The 23,895-nt window shown below is 40.2% G+C and overlaps 1 protein-coding gene and 1 long non-coding RNA gene across 2 annotated transcripts in view; one reads left to right on the top strand and one right to left on the bottom strand.

The window, feature by feature from the left end:
- Nucleotides 1-55: 55 nt before the first annotated feature.
- Nucleotides 56-1,630, bottom strand: LOC107184150. Its single transcript, XR_001514969.1, has 2 exons — nt 1,556-1,630; nt 56-1,230 (listed from the first exon to the last, which is right to left on the bottom strand). It is a non-coding gene; the product is annotated as an uncharacterized LOC107184150 (long non-coding RNA).
- The window catches only part of NR3C2 (nuclear receptor subfamily 3 group C member 2), a 312,431-nt gene continuing 289,970 nt past the window's right edge, over nt 1,435-23,895 (top strand). Inside the window, exons 1-2 of the mRNA XM_006770137.2 lie at nt 1,435-1,719; nt 7,288-9,040. Coding sequence (XP_006770200.1) covers nt 7,290-9,040 — 1,751 coding nt within the window. The 5' untranslated portion in view covers nt 1,435-1,719; nt 7,288-7,289. The remainder of the gene's footprint in view (nt 1,720-7,287; nt 9,041-23,895) is intronic.

Below are 23,895 nucleotides of genomic sequence, written 5' to 3' on the forward strand. Positions count from 1 at the left end.
CCGTCGCCTCCGCTAGCAGGGAGTTCCCTGCCTGCAATGGCTGGAAGTTTGAGTCTTCTCGCTTTCAGGGTCCGAAATCCCGAAGCTTAATTAACTGCAAGGCGAAGAGGGGCCTTTGGGCACAGGGTGAACGCCTTCCCCACGACTTAACGCGGGCGCGGGGCGAGGGTGAGGCGGGAGGCTGAGCAGCTGCTGGCGCCCGGCTGCAGGCAGGTCGCCGAGGGCCAGGGTACCAGATTTAGGCGTGTACGTCACTGGTGCTGATTTGGAGCCAGCTGGGAGCCTAAAACCGAGCCGCACACGCGGACCCTCAACGTCCTTAGATATCGGAGTTAAGAAGTCCAGAGGTTGGGTGGGCGAGAGGAGAGTCGAGGTAGGGGCGGTTGGAGGGAATCGGGCATTTCTTCTTGCAGATGCCGTATCCTTAGGAAACAGTTCGGTTCCTTCCCCCTCTCCTGTATGTTCCCCCCAGTTATATGCAACCACTGCCACCCATTATAAAGAAGTGAATATCCTCGACCGAAGGCTTTTCTTTCTCATTGAACTAGTGGAAAAATCCAGCGCTAAAGTAGTAAGGACAGTAACAGAATTATAAGGAGAGAGAGCAGCAGCTCCTGACCCTGGTACTTTTTTTTTTTTTTGGTTGGTGGGGGTGAGGAAGTGGGTGAGAGGCTGTGTTTAAAAGGCTCGGCGACGCTGAAATCACCCACTTTTCCTGCACGGTTAAAACAAGGAAATTCAAATCAAGTGGGAACGTGATCCTCTTGCAAGCTGGCAGCGGACACTGCGGCTGCTCTGCTGAGAGGTAACTCGGAAACCCAGGAAAGGGGCGTGGAGAGGACCTTGGGGGTCGGTGCGGCCCCCGCGGGAGTCCTCCCCTGCGAGCGGACGCTGCGGGTGGAGTCTGGGCCAGGGCTGCCCTTCACCTGGCGCTGCAGGTGGAGAGCGTGAGGGGATTACACCTTGACTGGCTCTCGGAAAAGCCGACTTTGACGCGTCACCACACTTTGCATGTCTTTTCAGCTATCGTAGGGTGGGCAGGAGAGCCAGGTGGCGCGAGTAAGCTGAGGGCTGCTGAGCGAGGGGCGGGGGTCAGCGTGCGCAGGGGGCCGGCTGCCTGGTGTCGTAGCCGCTGCTCGGCACCCAGGTCGCCCGTGCGGCTTTAAGGGAGCCGCCGAGTCCAGGCTGTGTCGCAGCAACTTTGTATCAGTCATGTCGTCCTCCTGGTGACTGACAGCCACAATTGCCCAATGAGAAGCCATCCTCGCCCAAGCAGCGTGGAGCCTGGCTTCCCCCTGGGCCAATAGCAAGGGCTCAGGGGGCGGGATAGCAGCCTGAACTTTATCTGGACATGTGACCCGCTTTAAAAAGGGCCCACTCCCCCTCCGGGCTTCCACCCGTCCTCTCTCCTCTCTCCCTCCCTATTTCGCCTGCCCTGGCCCAGCTCCTACCCCTGGCCCCGCCGGGTCCTCTCCGCCCCTCCGCGCCCGAGGTGTCATTGGACGGGGGAGACGCTAGCCAACTTCAGGCTGCTGGAGGAAGCCCGTGCAGTCACCTGGGTGCAAGAGCGTTGCTGCCTCCTCGGGCGCTCCCGCTACAGGGGAGCGGCAGTCGCTGGCCTGGATGTGGTTGGATTTGGGGGGACTCCGCAGCTGGAGTGTCGTGGCGTTGGCGAGCGCTGCAACAGGTAGACGCCGAGACGGACCCCGGCCGAGGCAGGTGTGTGGGGGTGCGCGGCGGGGCGCCGCTTGCCGGCCTGGGCGTGCGGCCGTGGCGCGGGAGCGTGCACTTCGCTGGGAGAAGTGGCTGCGTAATTCGGAGGCACAGTCGGTATGGGGCTGTGTGCTTGTTGTTTTGTTTTGGTTTTCCACTTTTTCCCCCCTTTGGCCGCCAGAGGACTATTTTGGGAAAGTTTGGCCACTTTGGATAAATGCCCTCTAACGAGCGGCTTTCAGCCGCTTTTGGCAGTGGGAGGTCTATCATCACCCTTCTCCTTTTCCCCAGGATGAATTTCGGGTCCTTCGCCTTATACAGTTTTTAAAGGACCTTTGAATGATATTTCTTTCCTCTATCAATTGCAGAAACACCCAAATCATAGCTGGAGGTGTAGCTTATTAAGGGCAGTTGAAGGAGATAGCGATCCTGATAGATCCTGCATGAAGGAGGCTCTGGAAATTCGTGAATTCCCCATTCCTGGGTATTCATGAAACTCTTGAGAGAGGCTCTTCTTTCTGTGGCATCAGTTGGAGTTCTGAAGGCAGGGGAAAAGGGATGGAGCTTCTTTTGGTGGCACCCGGACCCTTCTACTGGACTTAGATGCATGACTTCTCCTACTGAATTTTTAAAAATCAGGTTTAAATCATAATGGTTTATGGCACCCTCGGTTTTAACTATCATTTCATAGAAGTTAGGAAAACTTTTACTTGATAGGAGGCAAATTTTGGAAAGTGCTGAATTCCAAATGCACTATTTCCATTTCTCTAGGTGCTGTTATTGATGATATTTACATAGTAATGATAACAGCGTTCTCCATCTGTGAAGTTCTGCTGTGAAGTTTTAATTTTATGTGTGACTTCATGGCATGCTATCATGGAAATGGTCGAGGAGAGAAGTTTTTAAAAATAATCTAAAGGCGAGCTTTTTCCTTTAAGGGAGAAGAAATAGTTTTGTTTGGGGATTTTGGAAAGATCAGGTGGCTCAGTGAATTAGGTGAGTGAATAGAAATCAGGTGTGCGCAGTTCTAACTGGTTCTCCTGCTCTCTTAGGTGACCTTGGGCAGGTTTCTATCATTTACCTCATCTGTAAAGGAGGGGAACATAATCATGGTTCTGTAGTGGGAATGACAGAAAAATAGTTACATACAACAAACTTACAACTATGCAACCCGTGAAAATTGTGTAATTCTTAAAGATTCTGGTCTCTTAGATGCCATGTTATAGTGAAATAACTACAAAAAATGATGCATTTAAAATGAAACTATGGGGGATATTAAAAGTGAAAATGTTTTCAGATAAAATACAAATTTGCAGGAGTTTTTGTTAATATTTCTGAAAAAGAAACTACTTCCTTATGGAAAAGGACAATTTAATACAGGGTATAAAACAAAATTTTAAAGTCAGATTTTCCCTTTGCAAACATAGTATTTAAGAGCATACATATGGCTTAAGGTAGAACTTCTAGCAGAGCTTGCCCATACTTATGTGAAATTTCCATTATGTTTTGTGACAAGGCCATTCACATCAAAATTAAAGGGTTCTAGTCGTTTTTTTTTACTTTGTCCAGAGAAGGTCTCTGTTGTAATCTTCATTGTAAGGGAGACAAATTTCATTTTATATAAGCTAGGTTACTATACCAATATCCTATAGGCTAGTAAAAAACTGTCCCTTTGCCCTGTGGATAGTAAGTTAGTTCTATGAGAATCATATTCACCAACTAGTACTTTTAGTATTCACTACTAAGTTTCAGTTGACCGAAATTCTTTTGAAACCACCATGGTCATTATGCCAATTCCGAAAGGACAAAAAGTTGGGTTTCCTGGACAACATAGGAAATAAATTTCTAACCGGATACATTTCTTTACAGAGAAGATGAATTAAAATAATAGGGAGAACTCAGAGTAAAGTACTTCAATAAATCTATTTTTTGAAAACATCTGATCTTTAAAAGTGTTTCCAGTGGAAGCCATGCAGATGCTTGATGTCCTCTATTTTTCTGTTTGACTGTTGCCAACCTTTACTCTGTTTTCTTTGTTGAGAGGTGCATTAGGTTGATAGATGAGAATACCTACAAAGCTAATTTGGATTTCAGCAAAGCGTGTTGCAAATTTTATAATGATAGCCCTGTCAGTAAGGTAGTGAAATGCAGGCTATATTATCTTATTGTTAAGGGAGTTTAAGGATGGCTAAACAGGACTTGAAAAGTTGTGCTCAGCTGTATGATGTTAGCTGATAAGGTGCTTGCTTGTAGTTTATGATTGTCCTTGCCCGCCATCTCCCATATAGATTCTCTTCAAATCTTCATAGGGATTCATAAATCTGAGCTATGATTCCTACTTTAGGGCAGAGTGATGAAAAACGTCCCTTGGAATATCAGTAGGTGTTCTGTGCAAAAAGGTTTAATTACGTAGGGAATGCTGGATTAAAAGGGAAATAGGTTTCTGCACTGTGAAGCTGCTCAGGAGTTTTGGCTGCAGATTTCCACTGCGAGCCTTTAAAAATGCAGTAAGTGATCATCCTTTCTGAAGGAGAATTTGAACTATGGAATTTTGGAGAGGGATCTGCATGGAGATTTCCCTTCAGACTCAGGGAAGGTAGGCCTGTTTCCCAGGACGTGGGGAGAGGCTGTCAGTGTGGAAGTGGGGAGGGGTGGGTCTGTGGAGGCCTTTAGTAAAGGTGCTTAGGCAAGGGTGAATTCCAGGCATGTGGGGAGAGGGTGGAGCAGTTTACCAAACAGGGATCATGGGTTGAGGGACTGGGTTGAGGGGCGAGTGGTGATACACAGAAGGTGTTCAGTTTGAACACAAATAGACAGCCATGTTACTTGTGGTGTTTAATGAATTTGGAGCCAAAACATCTATACCTTAGATATATATCCCTTCAAGTTTGGTATGGGGAGGACAGAATATTCTTAGGTAGAAGTTGAAAAAGCACATAATGTTTACTGGTCCTTTTCAACCTGTGGCTATGACTAAATGGTTTTTTAGTAAAGGAGAAAATGCCAGTGGTAGCCATTTCTATCCCATTTCACTGGGTGGTAGTTATTGTGTGTGTTTTGTTGTTGTTGTTGTTTTTTTCAACTTTTACTTGGCTTTTATCCTTACTGAATTTTTTGGCCGGAGTTACCAGATAACCCCTCAGCCTCTGTAATTTGATTTATTTTCCAGTGTTTTGTGGATTAATTTTTTATTAGGAATTTATAGACTAATGCTCTTTAAGTAAAAGGAGGCTACATAATTGGTAGGTTTTTATGTATGGTCTTAAATTAGTATTGATTATAATGGTTCAGTTTTTTGTGTGTGTTTTTGTTGTTGTTGTTTTCACTATACTATTAGCTTGGGATGCACTGGTGAAATTTATAAATCTTCTGCCTTCTGGGACCTTACATTCTACTGTAGAATACAGAAAAGTTAAAGTGGTTACAATAGCAGATGATTTGGGCATTAAATTTCATTATAGAGCCTTCTCATAGCTATTGCCAATTTATTTGGTAGAGTCATCATTATTTTTGCGTGTCAATTAATACAAGTTCTGTAACAAAAGGGCTCCCTAGTCTCTTTGTAATGAGAGGAAGGTAGGAAGAATGAAGGTGTGAGTGGCAAAGCAGGGGAAAGGATGAGAGGCCGAAAGTAATGCTTGTGCACAGATCTGTAGAAACGGCACATTTAAGATCAGGACCTTCACTTGGGTCATAGTTTGTTTACACAACTGAAAGGATTTGAAAAATGCATAATAATTTTAGGAGGTTTATAACAATGTACAAATGAAATTTTTACTCAGAATAAGTTAGTTTTCTGTACGTGGTAGTTCTCAATGGTGAGTGTGGGAGGATTCCCCCCTCCCCCCATTCCAGGAACATTTGGCAATGTCTGGAGACATTTTGGTTGTCACAACTGGGGACAATAGGGACTGCTACTGGCATCTAGTGGGAAAGGGTCAGGGATGTGTTAAACATCTCACAGTGCATGGGACAGACCTCCACAACAAAGAATTATCAGGCCCAAAACGTCAGTGGTACCAAGTTGAGATAACCATGGAGAGAGGGACATGGGATTAAATTCCAGTTCTGCCACTTAGCTGTGTGCCCAGTGCCTCAGTTTCCCCACTTGTATCATTTGGATAATACTTTTACCAATTTTAAAGGATTGTTTATACTTATTAGGGTAAATAAGTTAATGTTTGAGAAAGGCTTATAATATTGCATTGAATTATGTGATGCATAAGAATTATATAAATATAGCCTATTACAGTTATTATGTCAATGAAATAGAGAGAGAGAGCCAATGGATATAATTGTATAGCTACAACAATCCTGCAGGCTCCCTGAGGATGGGGACTGTGCCTGTTTTCTTTAGCACCATAGATTCAGTGATTGGTTGTAGGCCCAGGATGTAGCACACACTTGGTAAGTATTTGTGGAATGAATGAACACGTAAGTTGTCAGGACCCATCTTGAACTTCCTCCATTTACAGTGGAGACTGAAACTGTCTGTCTGTTGGGAGTCTTTTTAGCAGGAGGAACACCACCAGGTCAGGGTGCACATCAGACTCCTCACCTGGACTGAGATACAGAGAAGAGTCCTGTCATTCCCGACATAGCCCCTCTGAGCTTTGGACCATCTTAATTAATCAGGATAGATGAATCTTTACTTTTTAGACTTGACATTAAATTATCTTGATCACAATCAATTTTTTAAAAATCTTACTGTTTTCCCTGTGATAATTTACTCCATAACTTTATATTGGGAAATGGTAGCATTAATTGCATTTTCTTATTAATTTTAATAAAGCCATGTTTTAGATATGGGAAGTATCTTCCATATACCCCAAAGATTCAAAAGGCGTTGGAGTTAGAATATTTAGTTTTAAATCTGCCTTTGTCACTTATTATGCCTTGGACCTTGGGCAAGCCACCTACCTCACTAAGTCCTCAGTTTCCTCTTTGTTTACTTCATGGTCCCCAGGATTACTTTGAATATTAAATAAGTTAGCATTTGTAAATAGTCTTTGTGAACTCTAAAGGCTGTATTATAGAAATATGTTACTTTTACTTGGATGAAAAATAGTTTTATATGTGCTTCTTATAGTCAAGTTACTGACTGTAACTTGGCTTCTGGACAAGTTACAGTCAGTATTCTGTTGTATCAGCACCTAGACAGGTAACAATTTTAGTACAAGTGTTGCTTATAATAAATAGAATATACACTTATAGCTTAGTACAGCAATTTTCAACCATTTTCATCTCCTGGCACACATACTAATTACTAAAATTCTGTGGCATACCCAAAAATATGTTATATTTTTGTCTATATCTGATAAAAATAGGTATAATTTTGATTCATTCACACTGGACGGCTGTTGTTGTGTTGGCTGTTGTCATGTTTTTACTTGACAATCGAATAGCAAAAAAGATCAGGGCCCCTGACAAAATAGTCAGGTATTGCACGTTTTAAAAATTCTTGCGGCACACCAGTTGAAAATTGCTGGCTTAGTAAATGGAGTTTAAGAATAATGTTAGAGTAATGTTATAAATGACTCTAATTCGATTTTTTAATGTAAATTTATTTGTTAGCTATGGAGACCAAAGGCTACCACAGTCTCCCTGAAGGTCTAGATATGGAAAGACGGTGGGGTCAAGTTTCTCAGGCTGTGGATCATTCATCCCTGGGACCTACAGAGAGGACCGATGAGAACAACTACATGGAGATTGTCAATGTAAGCTGTGTTTCCGGTGCTATTCCAAACAACAGTACTCAAGGAAGCAGCAAAGAAAAACATGAACTACTCCCTTGCCTTCAGCAAGACAATAATCAGCCTGGGATTTTAACATCTGATATTAAAACGGAGCTGGAATCTAAGGAACTTTCAGTAACTGTAGCTGAGTCCATGGGTTTATACATGGATTCTATTAGAGATGCTGAGTACACCTATGATCCGCAGAACCAGCAAGGAAGCCTGAGTCAAGCAAAGATTTATCAGAATGTTGAACAGTTGGTGAAATTTTATAAAGAGAACGGCCATTGTCCTTCCACGGCAGGGATGAGCAGGCCCTTGAGATCTTTCATGGCTGACTCGGGGAGCTCTGTGAATGGTGGGGTCGTGCGTGCCATCGTTAAAAGCCCCCTCCTGTGTCATGAGAAGAGCCCGTCTGTTTGCAGCCCTCTGAACATGACATCTTCAGCGTGCAGCCCCGCTGGACTCAGCTCTGTGTCCTCCACCTCGGCCAGCTTTGGCAGTTTCACCGTGCACAGCCCTATCACCCAGGGCACCCCCTTGACCTGCTCCCCGAATATCGAGACTCGAGGTTCCAGGTCGCACAGCCCAGCGCATGCTAGCAATGTGGGCTCTCCTCTCTCAAGTCCATTAAGTAGCATGAAATCCCCAGTTTCCAGCCCTCCAAGTCACTGCAGTGTAAAATCTCCAGTCTCCAGTCCAAATGTCACTTTGCGATCTGCAGTGTCCAGCCCGGCCAATATCAATAACTCAAGGTGCTCCGTTTCCAGCCCTTCCAACACGAATAACAGATCCACGCTTTCCAGTCCAACTGCTAGCACCGTGGGGTCCATCTGCAGCCCTGTTAGCAATGCCTTCAGCTACACTGCTGCAGGCACCCCTCTGGGATCCAGTGCGGCCCGGGACGTGGTTTCCAGCCCAGACACACACGAGAAAGGTGCTCATGAGGTCTCCTTTCCCGAGATCGAGGAAGCAGAGAATGCCACCTCCAACGGTGTGACGGGCCAGCTTAACATCGTCCCGTACATCAAACCAGAGCCAGATGGAGGTTTTAGCAGCTCGTGTCTAAGAGGAAATAGCAAGATGAATCCCGCTTCCCCATTCTCAGTACCAATCAAACAAGAATCAACCAAGCATTCGTGTTCAGGCACCTCCTTCAAGGGGAATCCGACCGTGAACCCATTTCCATTCATGGATAGCTCCTATTTTTCCTTTATGGATGATAAAGACTATTATTCTCTATCAGGAATTCTAGGCCCGCCTGTGCCCGGCTTCGACGGTAGCTGCGAAGGCAGCGGCTTCCCCGTGGGGATTAAACAGGAACCAGATGACGGGAGCTACTACCCAGAGGCCAGCATCCCGTCCTCTGCCATTGTTGGTGTGAACTCAGGTGGACAGTCCTTTCACTACAGGATTGGTGCTCAAGGTACAATATCTTTGTCACGAGCGGCTAGAGACCAATCTTTCCAGCACCTGAGTTCCTTTCCTCCTGTCAATACCTTGGTGGAGTCGTGGAAATCCCACAGTGACCTGGCATCTCGGAGAAGCGATGGCTATCCGGTCCTAGAGTACATTCCAGAAAATGTATCAAGGTAAGTTGGCTTTTTCTTCCCTTTCGAAAATCATGGCTTTATACCAGGTGAAAGGCTAGCCTTTCATTTACAGTTGACAAATGAAGCACATTTCAGTTTACTATCTTATTTATATATTCGGGATGGTCATTTAGGGTGTGTCTCCCCCCACCCTCTCCCGTGCTTGTTGGGAGAATGTTATTACTTCTTTAAAAATGGAGAAATAAAAAGTTCCTAAAATCTCTGAGAAAACATTTGTGTTGGTTTTGAAGGATCGCATATAGGTGTTTCCCCCGACACACTGCTGCCACGCTGCCTGCTGTAGGTCTTTGGAAAAAGTTTGTTTTCTGCTGCCTGTTACTAGGTTTACTTTAGCAAACTAGCGCCAGATTATTTTTTTTTCTTTAGCTGTATACTGGTTCACTAAAGTTGCTTTAAATTAGTTTCTTTGTGGTTTTAGTCTTCTTTTTCTCTTTTCCTTCTTCTTCCTTTTTTTTAGCTTTCTTTATTAATCACTTCATTAGCTGTGAAAAATGAAATTGAACCTCAAATCTGTTACCCTCAAGCTCCCCACCCGCCCTGTCCTTTTCTGGTTAGGTTAATTGTATGTAAGTTGTGGTTTTTTAATATAAATAAACCATTTCCTTAACATTTGAGGGGTTTAAAGACTCAGCACAGCTAAAATTACTAAGTGGACAGTCTTGCTTTCTTACTCATATTGGAAGAGAAATATGTCCCTGCAGTTTTGAATTAGTATATGTATAACTTAAGATCTGCAAGAAGACATACATAACTTACGGTAAAATATCTCTTGGCTTTCCTCATTGCAGATAGCATACTGTATATATTTAGAAAAACAAGGAAGAGGTTGTAGATATGACTAAAGGGTGGTTCTAAGTTATATAATGAATGCTTGCATTGGACTTTGCTTCAGTACTATTTTTATTACATGGTTGTAATAAATGATTCCTTTATTGGACATATAAAGAACGAAGTTATTAGATATAGATCTTTCCTTTGGCATCTAGGAATATATGGATATTTTCCTAAATAATTAATTTTGTGGGTAATATGACCAGGCTATAGGTTATGTGTGTGTTCCTGTGTCTCTGTCCTTCTATTTTGTTTTTGTGTTTTTGCAAACCAAGAGCAAAAACTTTAATTTGTGCATTCTTTTTCTCATCATCATTGTCTAAAACCTGACTCCTCTTGCTTTTATGGAAGCAAACATTCCATAAAAGATACATTCTTACATTTTAGCGCTGCCTCTCTTTCTTACATTCAAATTTTAACAGGAGTCGGGAGCTCGCCTAGCGTTCATCAGAACCAAACTCAGCCCGTGTTCTGCTAGTGCTCTGATTTACTTAAGGAAATTTGGTACATAATGTAGATTTTAGGTAAGCAATGTTATTTTCAGTGAGTTGGTCTGAGGGAATGTAGCCTCGTGGTTAAGAGCGGAGCTGCCCTGGTTGAAATCCCAGCTGGGCCACTTAACTGCTTCACGTTCCTGTGCACCTCCCTTTACCTCTCTGGGCTGCAGTCTTCTTATCTGAAAAAAGGGAATTAAATAGATTTACTTTATGAGAAGCCCTTTGAATATCACCTGGTATGTACCATACCTTGTACCAGTATACATTTTAGCTATGACTGTTAATTTAGTTAAATCTTAAGTGTTTTCACAACCTTTAGTTTCCATTTTTTTTAGTTTTCTTTTTCTTCATGATATGAAATTTGACAAAAATTTTTAAAAAGTATTATGTACATAGTTAAAAAGTATTTATTGATAATTCTTATGAGTAAGTTCTACTCTGATTAAAAAACTTATGATTGGGCACCAAAATTTTGCTACTGCATTTCTATTTATGCTTTTTTAGTTGACTGATGAAGCACCTCCTGATGGCCTAGCCCAGTGGTCGGCACACTGCGGCTCGCGAGCCACATGCGGCTCTTTGGCCCCTTGAGTGTGGCTCTTCCACAAAATACCACATGCGGGCACAAACAAGTTACTGTGAATCAGTGACCTTGAACTTACCCTGCATTTGTGGATACTGGAGGTGTTATCTGGTGTCTCTTTGAGTATTCTTTGAGTATGCTAAAATTCTCTCTATATGTGTTACTGTAGTCAGGGGGTATTCATTTACATATATGCTGGTATTGTGTGCTAGTTAATGTTTTCCAAAAATGTTAATATCAAAGCTCTGTTATTTGAAGTCTATTATAGATGACTAATTCTTTATAGTTTTTTCCTCATGAATATTATCCGAATCTATTTGTTTTGATCATTCTCAGCATAAAGCTCAAAGATCAGAGGAAATTTAGGTATTTTTCTAGAATTTAGTCTATGTTGTAATATTTAACTTAACCTCATCCAAGCTTCATTATTTTGTGTCTTTTGGACCGAAATCCAACATTTTTGCTTACTTCTTAATATATAATGATGATACCCCATTCCAGAGAATGTTGAATAAATTAATGAACTAAAGGTTGTAAAGGATCAAGGCAGTGTGTAACTACTGTAGGTTTTATAGCATTCTTTATCTTTTGGTTGAACTCTATTAAACTGTTTTCTAGTAGACCTCAAAATACAGTTTGAGGTTCCTGAGACCTCAGGAGTTACATGAGGTCAAAAGTTATGCATCATTTAAAGACCCATTGAAAATGGAAGATAGACCAATGAATTTTAATGGAATAGTGTAAGAAAAGTTCAGAGATATCCATGCTTTCAGATTCCACATTGCACCTCACTTTTAAGAAACTACTTACTGTCAATTTTCAATGTAGTGTAAAAGAATCATATCTGCGCTTATCTGAACGACCATTGAAATGCTCCTTCTTTTTCCAACAACATATCTGTATTGGGCCAGAGTTTCTTTATATATTTGAGCCAAAACATATCATGTCACCACATACAATGTATTTGTTAACATGTAATGACTTATTTTCAAATTATTTAAAATAGCCCTAACCAGTTTGGCTCAGTGGATAGAGCATTGGCCTGCAGACTGAAAGGTCCCAGGTTCGATTCCGGTCAAGGGCATGTACCTTGGTTGCGGTCACATCCCCAGTTGTGGGTGTGCAAGAGGCAGCTGATCGATGTTTCTCTCTCATCGATGTTTCTAACTCTCTATCCCTTTCCCTTCCTCTCTGAAAAAATCAATAAAATGTATTTAAAAAAATTATTTAAAATAAATATTAGCTATAATTTCTAATCATGGTAAATATCAGTAGATATAACTCATAGGAACCAAAGTTCTTTGGTATCCTCAGTACATTTTAGGAAGGGAAATGTGTCTTGAGTTCCAAAAGTTGAAAATCACTGGTCTCTGCTATTGGATACACCCAGTGGTAGTTAACAAAACAGAAAGATATTACTTTATTTGTGTTAGCCTTCTTGGCTGTTATGCCACGGAAGGAGTGCCCTATTCAAATAAGAAAAATGATTCTAATCCAGATTAAATTTTCAAGCTGGCAAAAATGAGTAATGGCTGAGAAGTGTGTGTTGCACTTTGCAGGCTCTGGGCATTCTGTGGGAGTGGTGACAAAAGTCATCTGTCTGTTAATAATTTCCAGTGAATGGATGTCCGTCCGCGTGCCACATTGTAAAGTAAATTATGGCAAAAGCTGAATGTAAAGTTCAGGGTGGACACTGGACCTCGTTGTGTCATGTAGATTGGCATTCCCCTTCCAGCTTGGACACAACAAAACTAACCTTGAGTGAGTCAGAGATCTCCCAGCCTCAGTTTCTTTAAAGAGAATGACTTGAAATATATGCTCTCTAAGGGTCTGCACCCCTTAACACATTTGCTACTAGTAATGTAGTTTCAAGTATGTTTTAATCACAAGTCTAGCTCTGCAGTTTCCAGGGTGGTCCAGATAGAAAAATCACTTACCATTTAAAACTAAAAGCCAGTAGGCGTGACCTATCATTTTACTTTGAAAAGCAGGATTTTTAAAATCAGATCTTTCTTTTTGCAAAATTTGACACTTACTATGAATTTCTTATCCTTTTAAGTTACATCATTCCTTTTGGAAACAGGTTTTTCTGTTGACATAACATTGGGTGTTTATGGTGATGGGGTAGTCACTTTGATAGCATCATAAAACAGTGCTAACATAGACTTAGACTTTTGAATATAAAGTTCACTATTTCAAAGGGCATATTTCAGTAGGTTTCAAGACAAGCAGTCAGGTATTTATCTTAATATATGCTGCATTTTTTTTCATGATAGAATGAAACAATTTAGTAAATAACCTACAATTATTTTTCATTTTTCAAATGTCCCTAGAGTTTTTTGAAATTCCCTTTCTATAATAAACCCAAACCTGCAGAATTCCAGAAGCTTGTTACAGAGATTGCCTTGTCTCTTAGTAAACTTTCTGAGTAAACCCTTGAGCTGTAAATATCTCTTTGTAATGAAAAGGATGAAAGGTTGATGGGTTTGGGTGGAGGGAGAGATTGATTGATTATTGGTGCTTACTATAACAAATAAATCTATTAAAGATTACTTATGTCATTTGGAAATGAAAAGATGGAATTTTCCTTTTCTTTGTCTCATAATCTTTTGATTTTGAAGTTGCTAGTGTATCTAGAATTCCTGCAAGTTAGTATTTTAAATATTATTAGAAATGATCTCCCTAACTGGTTTGGCTCAGTGGATAGAGCATCGGCCTGCGGACTCAAGGGTCCCAGGTTCAATTCCGGCCAAGGGCATGTACCTTGGTTGCGGACACATACCCAGTAGGGAGTGTGCAGGAGGTGGCCGATTGCTGTTTCTCTCTCTCATCGATGTTTCTAACTCTCTATCCCTCTCCCTTCCTCTCTGTAAAAAGTCAATAAAACATTTGTTTTTAAAAAAAGAAATGATCTTCAAATGAGACTTGCTTCTCCTGATGATTCATTCACTTTCATTCACCTGTGGTATTTCTGGTTAAAAGTGGTGATACTTTTATTTAAAAAACAACAGCAAACTTTAGTGTATTTTAATCTACAAATCACTATGTATAATGTGCTTTTATGCATTTTGCTTTTAACATCACAAGTACCCTCGGTTTATATGTTAGTATGCCCACCGTTTATGATCTAGACATTTTGAACTGTTTACTTCGAACCTTAGAAAGTCAATACAAGTCATGGTTTCAGTTAAATCAACTCAAAAGTATTCAACTGCATGCAGTTTTCATCCTGGTGACACACTGAAAAGAGAACCTGGAGATTTACTTTTTATTGATTTGATGCCTTTTGCAATATTGAAGTTCTGGGTGTGTCTGACCTTTTCTATTCTTGTTATGTTTAAAGTAATAGCAGATGTCATATTAATCACTGAAATTTAGGAGTAACACTTCACTTCCCCTAATGCTTTGATGTCATTAATTTTTTTCTCTGAAATAATACTCCCCTCCCTCAGGCTTTCAACTATTGCTTTAGGTTCATATCACTTATTTACTGATAAAATTTCAGCTCTGTGGCTAAATAATGTATCATTTTATTTACTAAATTCAAATCAAGATGAAAATATTGGCTCTTTGCTTATGTTTAAATGTAGCCATTAAATTGTATATTTTTGTGGACCACTTTCCAATATTTATTAATGCAAGTCCAGGAGATATAAGCATGTTAAGTGGGTAATGTCTTCACCTTAAACTTTAGAATTTCTAGTTTTAAACTTGTCAAGCGCAGGCTTTGTTTTCAGTTTTAAGAGTTTTATTTTGTAAGGTAATGATAAAGCTAAAATGTAATTGCATATAAGTAAACCTCTGGATTTATAATAAATATTGATATGGCCAAGACTTAATTGATCTGTAACCCTCTGGATTTATGGTAATTGTGGTATGGCCAAGACCAAAATTTTATGTAGAAAAGAGGTAGAAATTGCTTGTACTATATGCAAGAAATAGAAAACTCTAGTCTCAGGAAAGAAAGGTGACAAAAGGTAATTTGAATATTTAAAAAGTTAATACCTAGCGAGAGAGTGTGAGATAATAACTGGGGGTGTGAATTCATAACCATGGCTTAAGTTTATTAATGATGAATACTTCATTGGTATGAAACCTCACCTTATACAGGGTGGAGCAAAAGTGGGTTTACAGTTGTTCCTATGGAAAATAATAATTAACAAATAATAATACAAGAATAAACTCTTGGTTTCACATACTCACAGCTGTTAGCCTACTTTGCCTCACCCTACACATTAGGAGTTGTTGAAACAAATACACAAAAATTGCCACCTAAAACAGAATGACGTGTGTAATAGGCAAAATCAACTTTGGGTATTCTGGCAGGCAAAGATTATCTAGGCAAGTCCTGAAAAATGGGGCGTGGGGAGCAGTGGTGGTCAAACTTGGTGTTTATGCTTAGTCTTGAGCAATTTGCAAGAGCTGGGGGTGGGCACTTCCTGGTGGAGGGAGTTATTTGAGCAGAACCCTGAAGATGGACGGGAAACATTGCATGGTCCAGCTGAGTTGTGTGATTGGCTGTGATGGAGGAGGTTGTGGGAAGAAAGCCTGGAAAAGGTTAGTTGGAATTAGTGGAACGTGAAAGTCACACTAAGAAATTTGTACTTGATTTGGTAGATAATGAGGAGCTATTGGAATGTTGGAACGGGAAGTGGCATGAGCTGAAGTGCTCTTTGGAAAAACCTTAATTGGCAGTGGGGGTGGGGTGGATGTGAGCAGCAAGAGCCTTGTTAAGAAGTTATGGCAACAGCCCAGGAAGATGGGAACCTGCTTCTCTGGAGCAGGATGTTGGGGGTAATGGAAAAAGGAGACAGATGTGAGACAGTACAGAAGAAGCCTTTGTAGGAGTGAATTTTGTATAAAAACTTTAATAATCACACACAGAAAAGTTGAAAGTCTATTAAAAAGAAACAAGGACATTCTCACACATAAACACAATAAAACCATCAAAGTCAAAACATTAGCATCTACTTCATAGTCATCATTCTGGTTGACTATGCCAGTTGTCCCATTAAAGTCTTTGCTAGCTGAAGGGTCTAGTTCAGAATTGCAACTTGTGCTTGCTTTTCATGTCTCTTTAGTGTCCTTTAGTCTGGGACAATTTCATGAGTTGACAATACTTTCAAAGATTAAAGGCTAGTTATTTACTAGAAAGTCCCTTCATTTGGGTTTATCGCATGTTTCCTCATGATTAAATTCAGGTGATGCAGTTTTGGCAGGAATGTTACAGAAGTGATGCTGCATTGTTCTCAGTGCTTCCTGCTAGGTAATAAGCGATTTCCCTTTGCACCATTACCTGTCCACTTGGATCACCTGATTCACATGCTGTCTGCCAGGCTTCTCCACAGTGAAGTTCCTCTTTTCCCTTCGCAATTAAGGAGATATTTTGGGAAAAGGTACTTTGAAACTGTATAAACATCCCATTCTGCATCAGACTTGGTTGATTTAATAACTTATGTCTGCATGGCATCATTGTTTCTTATCTTTTTATAGCTTGGTTATAGTTAGTCACTGTCCTCATTTTTGATGTTCACATTGTTCTGACTTAGCCAGTGGGAACCCATTCAGGCTGCTTTCTGTATCCTTTTGCCATGTTCCCATCCTTCCCTGAACATTTTCTTGTATAAGGTCCATCTTGTACATTTCCCATGCCAGCCCTAGAATCAGCCATTTCTCCAGGGATCCACGCCCCCCGCCCCCTGCCTCCATCCACCAGATGCTCTACTGTCTGTGATTGGGGTCTAACTCCACATGCTGGGTCACAGGGCCACACTTCCCCAAAGGATTCCCTCCTTACCCTACTCAGGCGCTGACTGTCCCTGCTGGGCCATCCTCTCCCTGCTTGGGTTGATACCTTCCCCTAGACCACACGAACACATGAATGGCGCTGCCTCTGCTCTGACTCACTCTCTCCACATCTGGCATCAGAGCCATCCTCTGGCTCATGTAAATGAAGGAACAAATACTTGACTTAGAGAAGAAAACTGAATGTCCTAAAGCCGGGGTCGGCACACTGTGGCTCGCGAGCCACATGTGGCTCTTTGGCCCCTTGAGTGTGGCTCTTCCTAAGTCTTAGGAGTACCCTAATTAAGTTAATAACAATGTACCTACCAAAGTTTAAAAAATTTGGCTCTCAAAAGAAATTTCAATCGTTGTACTGTTGATATTTGGCTCTGTTGACTAATGAGTTTGCCGACCGAAACAAACAGCCACATGGACCCTTTAACAACATACATCAGATTATGTGACTGATATAAAGACCTATGGCTGCTTCTCACTGCAAGCAGCATTGAGTGGAGTACCTGAGGGTCTGTAAAGTCCTCACTTACGAGGCCCCTGCCCACCTTATTTAGTATCTGTTTCCTCCCAGCTCATTCCCCACACTGACCTTTCTATGGCTTCAGTGGTTCTCAACCTGTGGATCGAGATGAAAATACATCCTGCATACCAGATATTTACATTATGATTCATAACAGTAGCAGAATTACAGTTATGAAGTAGCAATGAAAGTAATTTTATGGTCGGGGGTCACCACAACATGAGGAACTGTATTAAAGGGTCGCGGCATTAGGAAGGTTGAGAACCACTGGCTTAGATGAGCCATGCCCCCTTTCTTCTGGGGGCCTCAGTACATACTGTTCCCCCTGCCAAGAAGTCTGCCTCCAGATTTTGGTTTCTTGCCCCTTGTTGTCCCTTATGATTAACTCGCATGTCACTCACTCAAAGAGGTTTTCCTTGACCATGATATTTCAAGTGACTACACTTCAACCATCTAACACTTTTGTTGTCTTCATAGCACATAGCACATGCCTATAAGAAATCACGTTGGTTTACTCACCTCTCCTAATTAGAATGTAAACTTCTTGAGAGTAGGGGCTTTATCTGTCCTGTTTGCCAGTATACATTTGCCATCCCGAAAGCAGGGCCAGGTACATTGTTGATGTTCAGTAAATTCTGAATAAATGAATGAATGAATGAATTGGTTAGCAGAGGGACATGGGAGTGGGTATGTACCAGGTATACTGGTTACTAATGTGGATTTTGTAATAAAAGAAAACACGATAATTTCAAGAGAAAAATCAAAAGTGCTTTATTCAAAGTAGTGTCCATCGCTGGCTACACATTTCCCCCATCTTTCAGGTGATTTGTGGATACCGTCCCAATAGAACTTTCCTTGTTCTGAGGCAAACCATTCCGAGACCCAATTTTCCACTTCTTCATAAATTTTGAAGTGCTGCTCAGAAAGTGTGTGTGCCATCAATTGGAACAAGTGGTAATCTGAAGGAGCAAGGTCTGGTGAATATGGCGGGGGGGGGTATATTTTGTCTTCTTTCCGAAGTTTTTTGGCCTTGCAGTCGATGTTGGTGGTTGACCTGGATCAACCCATGATTTTGTGCATTTGGGATTCTCAAAATATATCTACTTTTCATCGCCAGTCACAATTCGATGCAAAAAAGACTTTCTTTTGTGCTGTTGAAGCAACCTTTTACTGATGAGTTTTCGGTTTTCCATTTGTCTTTCGTTCAGTTGATGCGGCACCCATTTTCCTTCCTTTAAAATCTTTCCCATTGCTTGTAAGCAATCGAGAATTGTTTGCTGACAACGTTTAATCTTTCTGCAGGTTGTTTTTGAATTTGACACGCATCTTCATCCAATAATGCTTATAATTGTTGGTCTTCAAACTTTTCCCATTGACCTGGACATTCTTTGTCTTTCACATTGAAATCATCACTTTTAAAGTATTTAAACCAGCGTTCACAAGTATCTTGAGATGAAGCATGTTCACCATAAGCTTCCTGAAGTATACGATAACTTTCAGCAACACTTTTCTTCAAAATAAAGTAATGAATTAAAACTTTCCACAAATGCTCTTTCTTTGGCATGAAATTCGACATTTTTAAGCGTAAAAAATATCTATGATGTTAACACCTTCAGAAAATTTGACATATGAAGTTTTGAAGCTTACTGTCAATGCAACAAAATAGCATACATATCAAATCGCATATATATGAACATATATGTGTAACTCCATCTATTGAAAAAAAATTCTCATTATTAACCAGTACACCCGGTATCTGGGGTGACTAGGTAAGTGTAGGTGATTGTGTAAGATTAATAAACTTATTTTTAAATACTAGTAACATTGGAAATTCTGAGTTTAGCAAAAAATTGTGACCTCTCTCAGCATATTTTAGGATTTTCATAAAATAATCAGCAGGTGCTATTCTTGCTTTCTCTAATCTCAACATAATAGCTTGTAATGGTGTATGCAAAGCTAAATGGTGACATAGTCTTTATTATGAGGTCATTTATTTCCTTTAATTTACAAACCGTACAATTCACTTTTAGGTGTATAGGTCTATGAACTTCGCCAAATGCACAGTCATGTAATCACCACCCATTCTAGATACAAAATAGTTCTATCACCCACCAAAATTCCCTTGTGTTGCCCATCATAGACGCCCCCTTACCTCACTCCCAAGCCCTAGGGACCATCCCTATTGTTCTGTTTTTCTGGATTGTCCTACATATGGAATCCTACTTTATGTAGCCGTTTGATTCTGGCTCTTTTAATTTAATGTAACTATCAAACTGTTTTCCAAAATGTACCATTTTTAATTTCCACCAGCAGTCTGTGAGCTTTCTCGCTCTATGTCCTTCCCAATACTTGAGATAATCCATCTTTTTAATTTTAGACATTATAGTAGCTGTGCATTGCTATCTCATTTTGGTTTAAATAGAAATTTCTTTAATGCCTAACTGATACTAAGTATCCTTTTATGGGCTTACTTGCCATCCATATGCCTTCTTTTCATGCTTTTAACTTCCGTCCTTTTTCCCCCCTCTTTTTGAGTCTGTTATCAGTTATTTTAATATAAGCTTTTTGATAGATGACCTTGAACTAAAAGAAAAATAACTACTTAATATTCAATATTGACAGAGGGAAAAATAATAGGCAATTTTCAAACTATTTAGTACCTCCTGTCATCTTAATGTGGGTTAAAAAAACACACAAATGAATGTGAAACAAACCAAATGACTCCACTATATTTCCATCTAGGAAGGAGATGACTCACATGAGTGTGTACAGCATTTTATGTGTTTGGTCATGTGATGCAGATAAAAACTGTTTCCAAAGATTAGGAAAGGAAGAGCTCTATGTGGGCTAAAATAGTCAAGGAGTGTTTCATGTAGGAGGTGAGATTTCCACTGACATTTAAAGATTGGTGGTGTTTAGTCAGCAGTATAAGTAATAACACAGGCCAGGTGTCTGGACAGAGGACAAACTAAGTCAGGGTGGAGGGGCTTGTTGGTAGTCAGGGAAAACTACATTATAGAAATCTGTGAATGCTAATAAGTGTTTAGCTACCCCAAACAGCCTCCAACCCCCACCCTCCCCGAGCTGAATTCCCTGCTAGATACTCAGTTGAGCTGAAAAGCTTTCCAGAAATGGAGAGGGTCTTCCAGCCTTAAACTGAAGTAGGCTGTAGCTTGGGCAACCTCCCTGTCCTTCTCCAAATAAATGCTTGTGTGCAGCTTCCCCCCCACACACAGACACACACACACACACACACACACACACACACACACACACCTATTATCTATGTATTTTTAAAACCAAGGAATGACATGAAAGGGTAGAAAGGTCAGCCTGGTGAGGGAGATTGGAAATAGTGACAAAAAAAAAGCAGCTGAGGGGCTATCATATGGGTAATTTGGATGGAGAGGGTAAGGGCCAGAGTGGTTGGAGTGATGGGCAAGGGGTAGATATTATAGACATTTTTAAGAAATAAATAATTGAATGCCAGATTATCTGACCCAAAGCCTGTTCCTTTTCCACTATTCCACTAAGCCATGTGTGTTAACCGCCCACAAAAAGTAGATTGCCAAGGAGTTGGAGGGAAGAAAAATGCAGTTTCATAGTAATAAGGAGAAAATATAAGCATAATTATGACTCTAAGAGAAGTGAGATCATTTTGTTATTTGGGTTAAGTTAAAGCCTGGTAATTTTGATACCAAAATAGAACTTTTTATTAGACTTTGGAAAAAAATACCCCCTGGGGAAATGGAAACAGGAAGAATCAAGTCCTGGTTTGACAAAGCTGGAAAGCAAACTGGTGAAAGATTATGGAAATGAAGTAGAGAGAGTGGCATGCAGAATTCTGATATGCATCCCCAAAGAGAAGGGGGCAGAATCTCAGTTCGTTTGGAAGCCCATTTATTGTCTTCCAGTAAATGGTGCTTCAGTCCACTGTGCTTTTCCCAAAAGTGGAATGGGGCTAATTTTCTTCCATCACATGTACAGTTTGTAGTCACCTAAGACTTACTTTTTCTGATAACTTTGAGAAGAGATTCCAAGTGTAAAATTGGGAGTTTTGAGATGTAATGGGAGCTGACACTCTTTAATTTACTCCATTTGGATTCTCGCTGTGTTTTTTTAAGTGGAGATTATGTTCGGAGAGGCCTTCATTCTTAGAAACGTGAAGATATGAGAGAAGAATTTATGGTCACACAATTCAAAGTGTCCTTAATTTATCCCTTATTTTCAGACCCTGTTGAGGTTAAGTGTACATTGAGGTATTCTTTTGGGACTTCTAGAAGCATTTTGAATTTTCTATATGTGGTAGAAATACAGTAATTATTTTGGCCATGGACCCTGTATTCTGGCTTTGGTTGCTAAGATTCAGGTGAAAACAGCACCCCCCCCCCACTTGAGTACTGTGTTTTTAGAAAAATGAAGAAATTGACAGATGCTTAGAATAGGGGAAAGAGGAATTATAAACACAGCAACCTTTCATGGTGAATATCTAAAGCTGATAGCTCTTATATTTGTATGACTTCTGAAACATTTAGCTCCACGGTGGCTCTTTGATGTCCGTTAGCAGGTATCCCCCTGTTTTTGAGCTAATGTTCATTTTACAAGCCAAAGCTACTTTATAATAGAGTAGACTTACACGAACTGTGCCATTTTTGAAGGATGGATTTTTTGCCAATACCATAGAATGGAAGAAGTAAAGAATAGAAATCTAACCTTGAATATGGCCTAGCCTGTGTGATTTCATAACACATGATGAAATGTGCTTTAAAAATTTTAATTCTTGCCAATGCTACCCTAGTAGAAATAATCACATAACGTATTATGAGGTTTTTAAGGATGGAAGACATTATAACAAGTTTAAAAAAAAAACAGCACTGTTTTACTTAATGGGGAAAATGACTAAGTTTTCACAAATATGCCAGAATCTGTGCACAGTTGGTCTCTTGTAGCACGGTGAGCATGCTACTCTGAGTTATTCAATGTCCCTAATCAAAGAAGAATGATAAAAGTTTGCTTGTCATACTATGATGTGTTTCCATTGCTTGATTTTAAAAGACGGGGTGTCCTTCCCTGGTCCTTGGTTCAAGGGAGGATAGAGATGCACTATTATAAGACAGAAAATATGGAGAGCTGTAAGAGGAATACACTGCTACCTATAAATAACTAAATAAAATACCAGTTCTATTTACTCAACTCTCTGGAATCTATAACAAAAAAACACTGCGCATTAAAACACTTAATCTGAGAAGTTCTAGAGATGCATGGTGGTGATGGTTGCACAACAGTGTGACTGTACTTAATGCCACTTAATTGTACACTTAAAAATGGTTAAAATAGTAAATTTTATGATATATGTATATATATATACATATATATATTTTATATATATAAAACAATAAAAATAGCATCTAATCCTAATAAAAGTGGGAGTGCCTTGCATTGATGCAACTTGGCACAAAATAAAATATACCCCGTTATGCTGAAAGTCCAGTGTGTGAGCCTTTCTAAGCAGAGACCATGTCATATTTAGCTTTGACACTTACCTAGTAAGTACAATCTCATATACACACTATGTTCAATACTGATTTTTATTCAACAAGCATTTATTAAGCTCTTGATTCTATCAAAGCACTATCCTGAATATGTGGTCAGAGCAAGGATGAGAAATTTTCTCATCATTTAGGATACCCAATCTAGATACAGCCAAGATCTCATTGCAAAGTAGATTGTGGTAAGTGTTTTTCTGGATGTACCAAATTAGGTTTTGAGAACATGGGGAGGGAATACTTAGAAATTAATTATGGCCATCATGTTATTTTATTAATGAAAGTAATAAGTGAATTGAGTGTGATTAGTCAGAACTCTTGTTTTGTAAACAGCACAGAAAACCATCTCTTACTAGCTTAAGCAAAACAGAATCTCTTGGCTCACAAAATGGGAGAAGTTCAAGGGGTAAACCTCAGGCTTGGCTAGATCCTAGGTTTCAAATGATAGTGTCATAAATTTCTTTGTCTCTGTCTATTGGAGCTTTTCTCTTTCTGTTCAACTTTGGTTCCTAGTAGCCAGTATTACTTTGGGCTTGCATTTTCATTAGTTATTGATCCCCATGAAAGGAACATAGCCTCTTCATAGATTCTGATTGGTCTGACTTGGGTCTCATGTCCACTTGAGTAGAGATGATGCGTGTGTGCACATGTATGCATGTGGTGTGGGGGCTGTTCGCCCTCATCCAACCCTGTGGACTAAGAACACTGTAGTCTACCAGTAGTTTCAAAATCTAATCATGTAGTTATTTATTATCCTTTATATAAACATAAAAATTAACCACAATGATGGATTCTCTAAGCATTGTCCTTAATAAGAACTTTACTATCATTGAAGTGAACTCTACCTAGTAATATTGACAATTTGAGGATGATGGAAAGTTGATGGTTGGGAAAGGTTAATGCAGCCTTTTTTTTTTTTTTTGCAGAGGGATGGAAGATCTGCTAGTCTGTTTTGCGGAGTACATTTACAGATGCTGTAATGATGAGAAACTTTAGTAGTAGACAGAATGTGTTCCAAGAACAGTACACTGCAAATTCAGTCTCATTCTATGATATGT

Source organism: Myotis davidii, unplaced genomic scaffold (genome assembly GCF_000327345.1).
Source record: "Myotis davidii unplaced genomic scaffold, ASM32734v1 scaffold323, whole genome shotgun sequence".
NCBI classification, from domain to species: Eukaryota; Metazoa; Chordata; class Mammalia; order Chiroptera; family Vespertilionidae; genus Myotis; species Myotis davidii.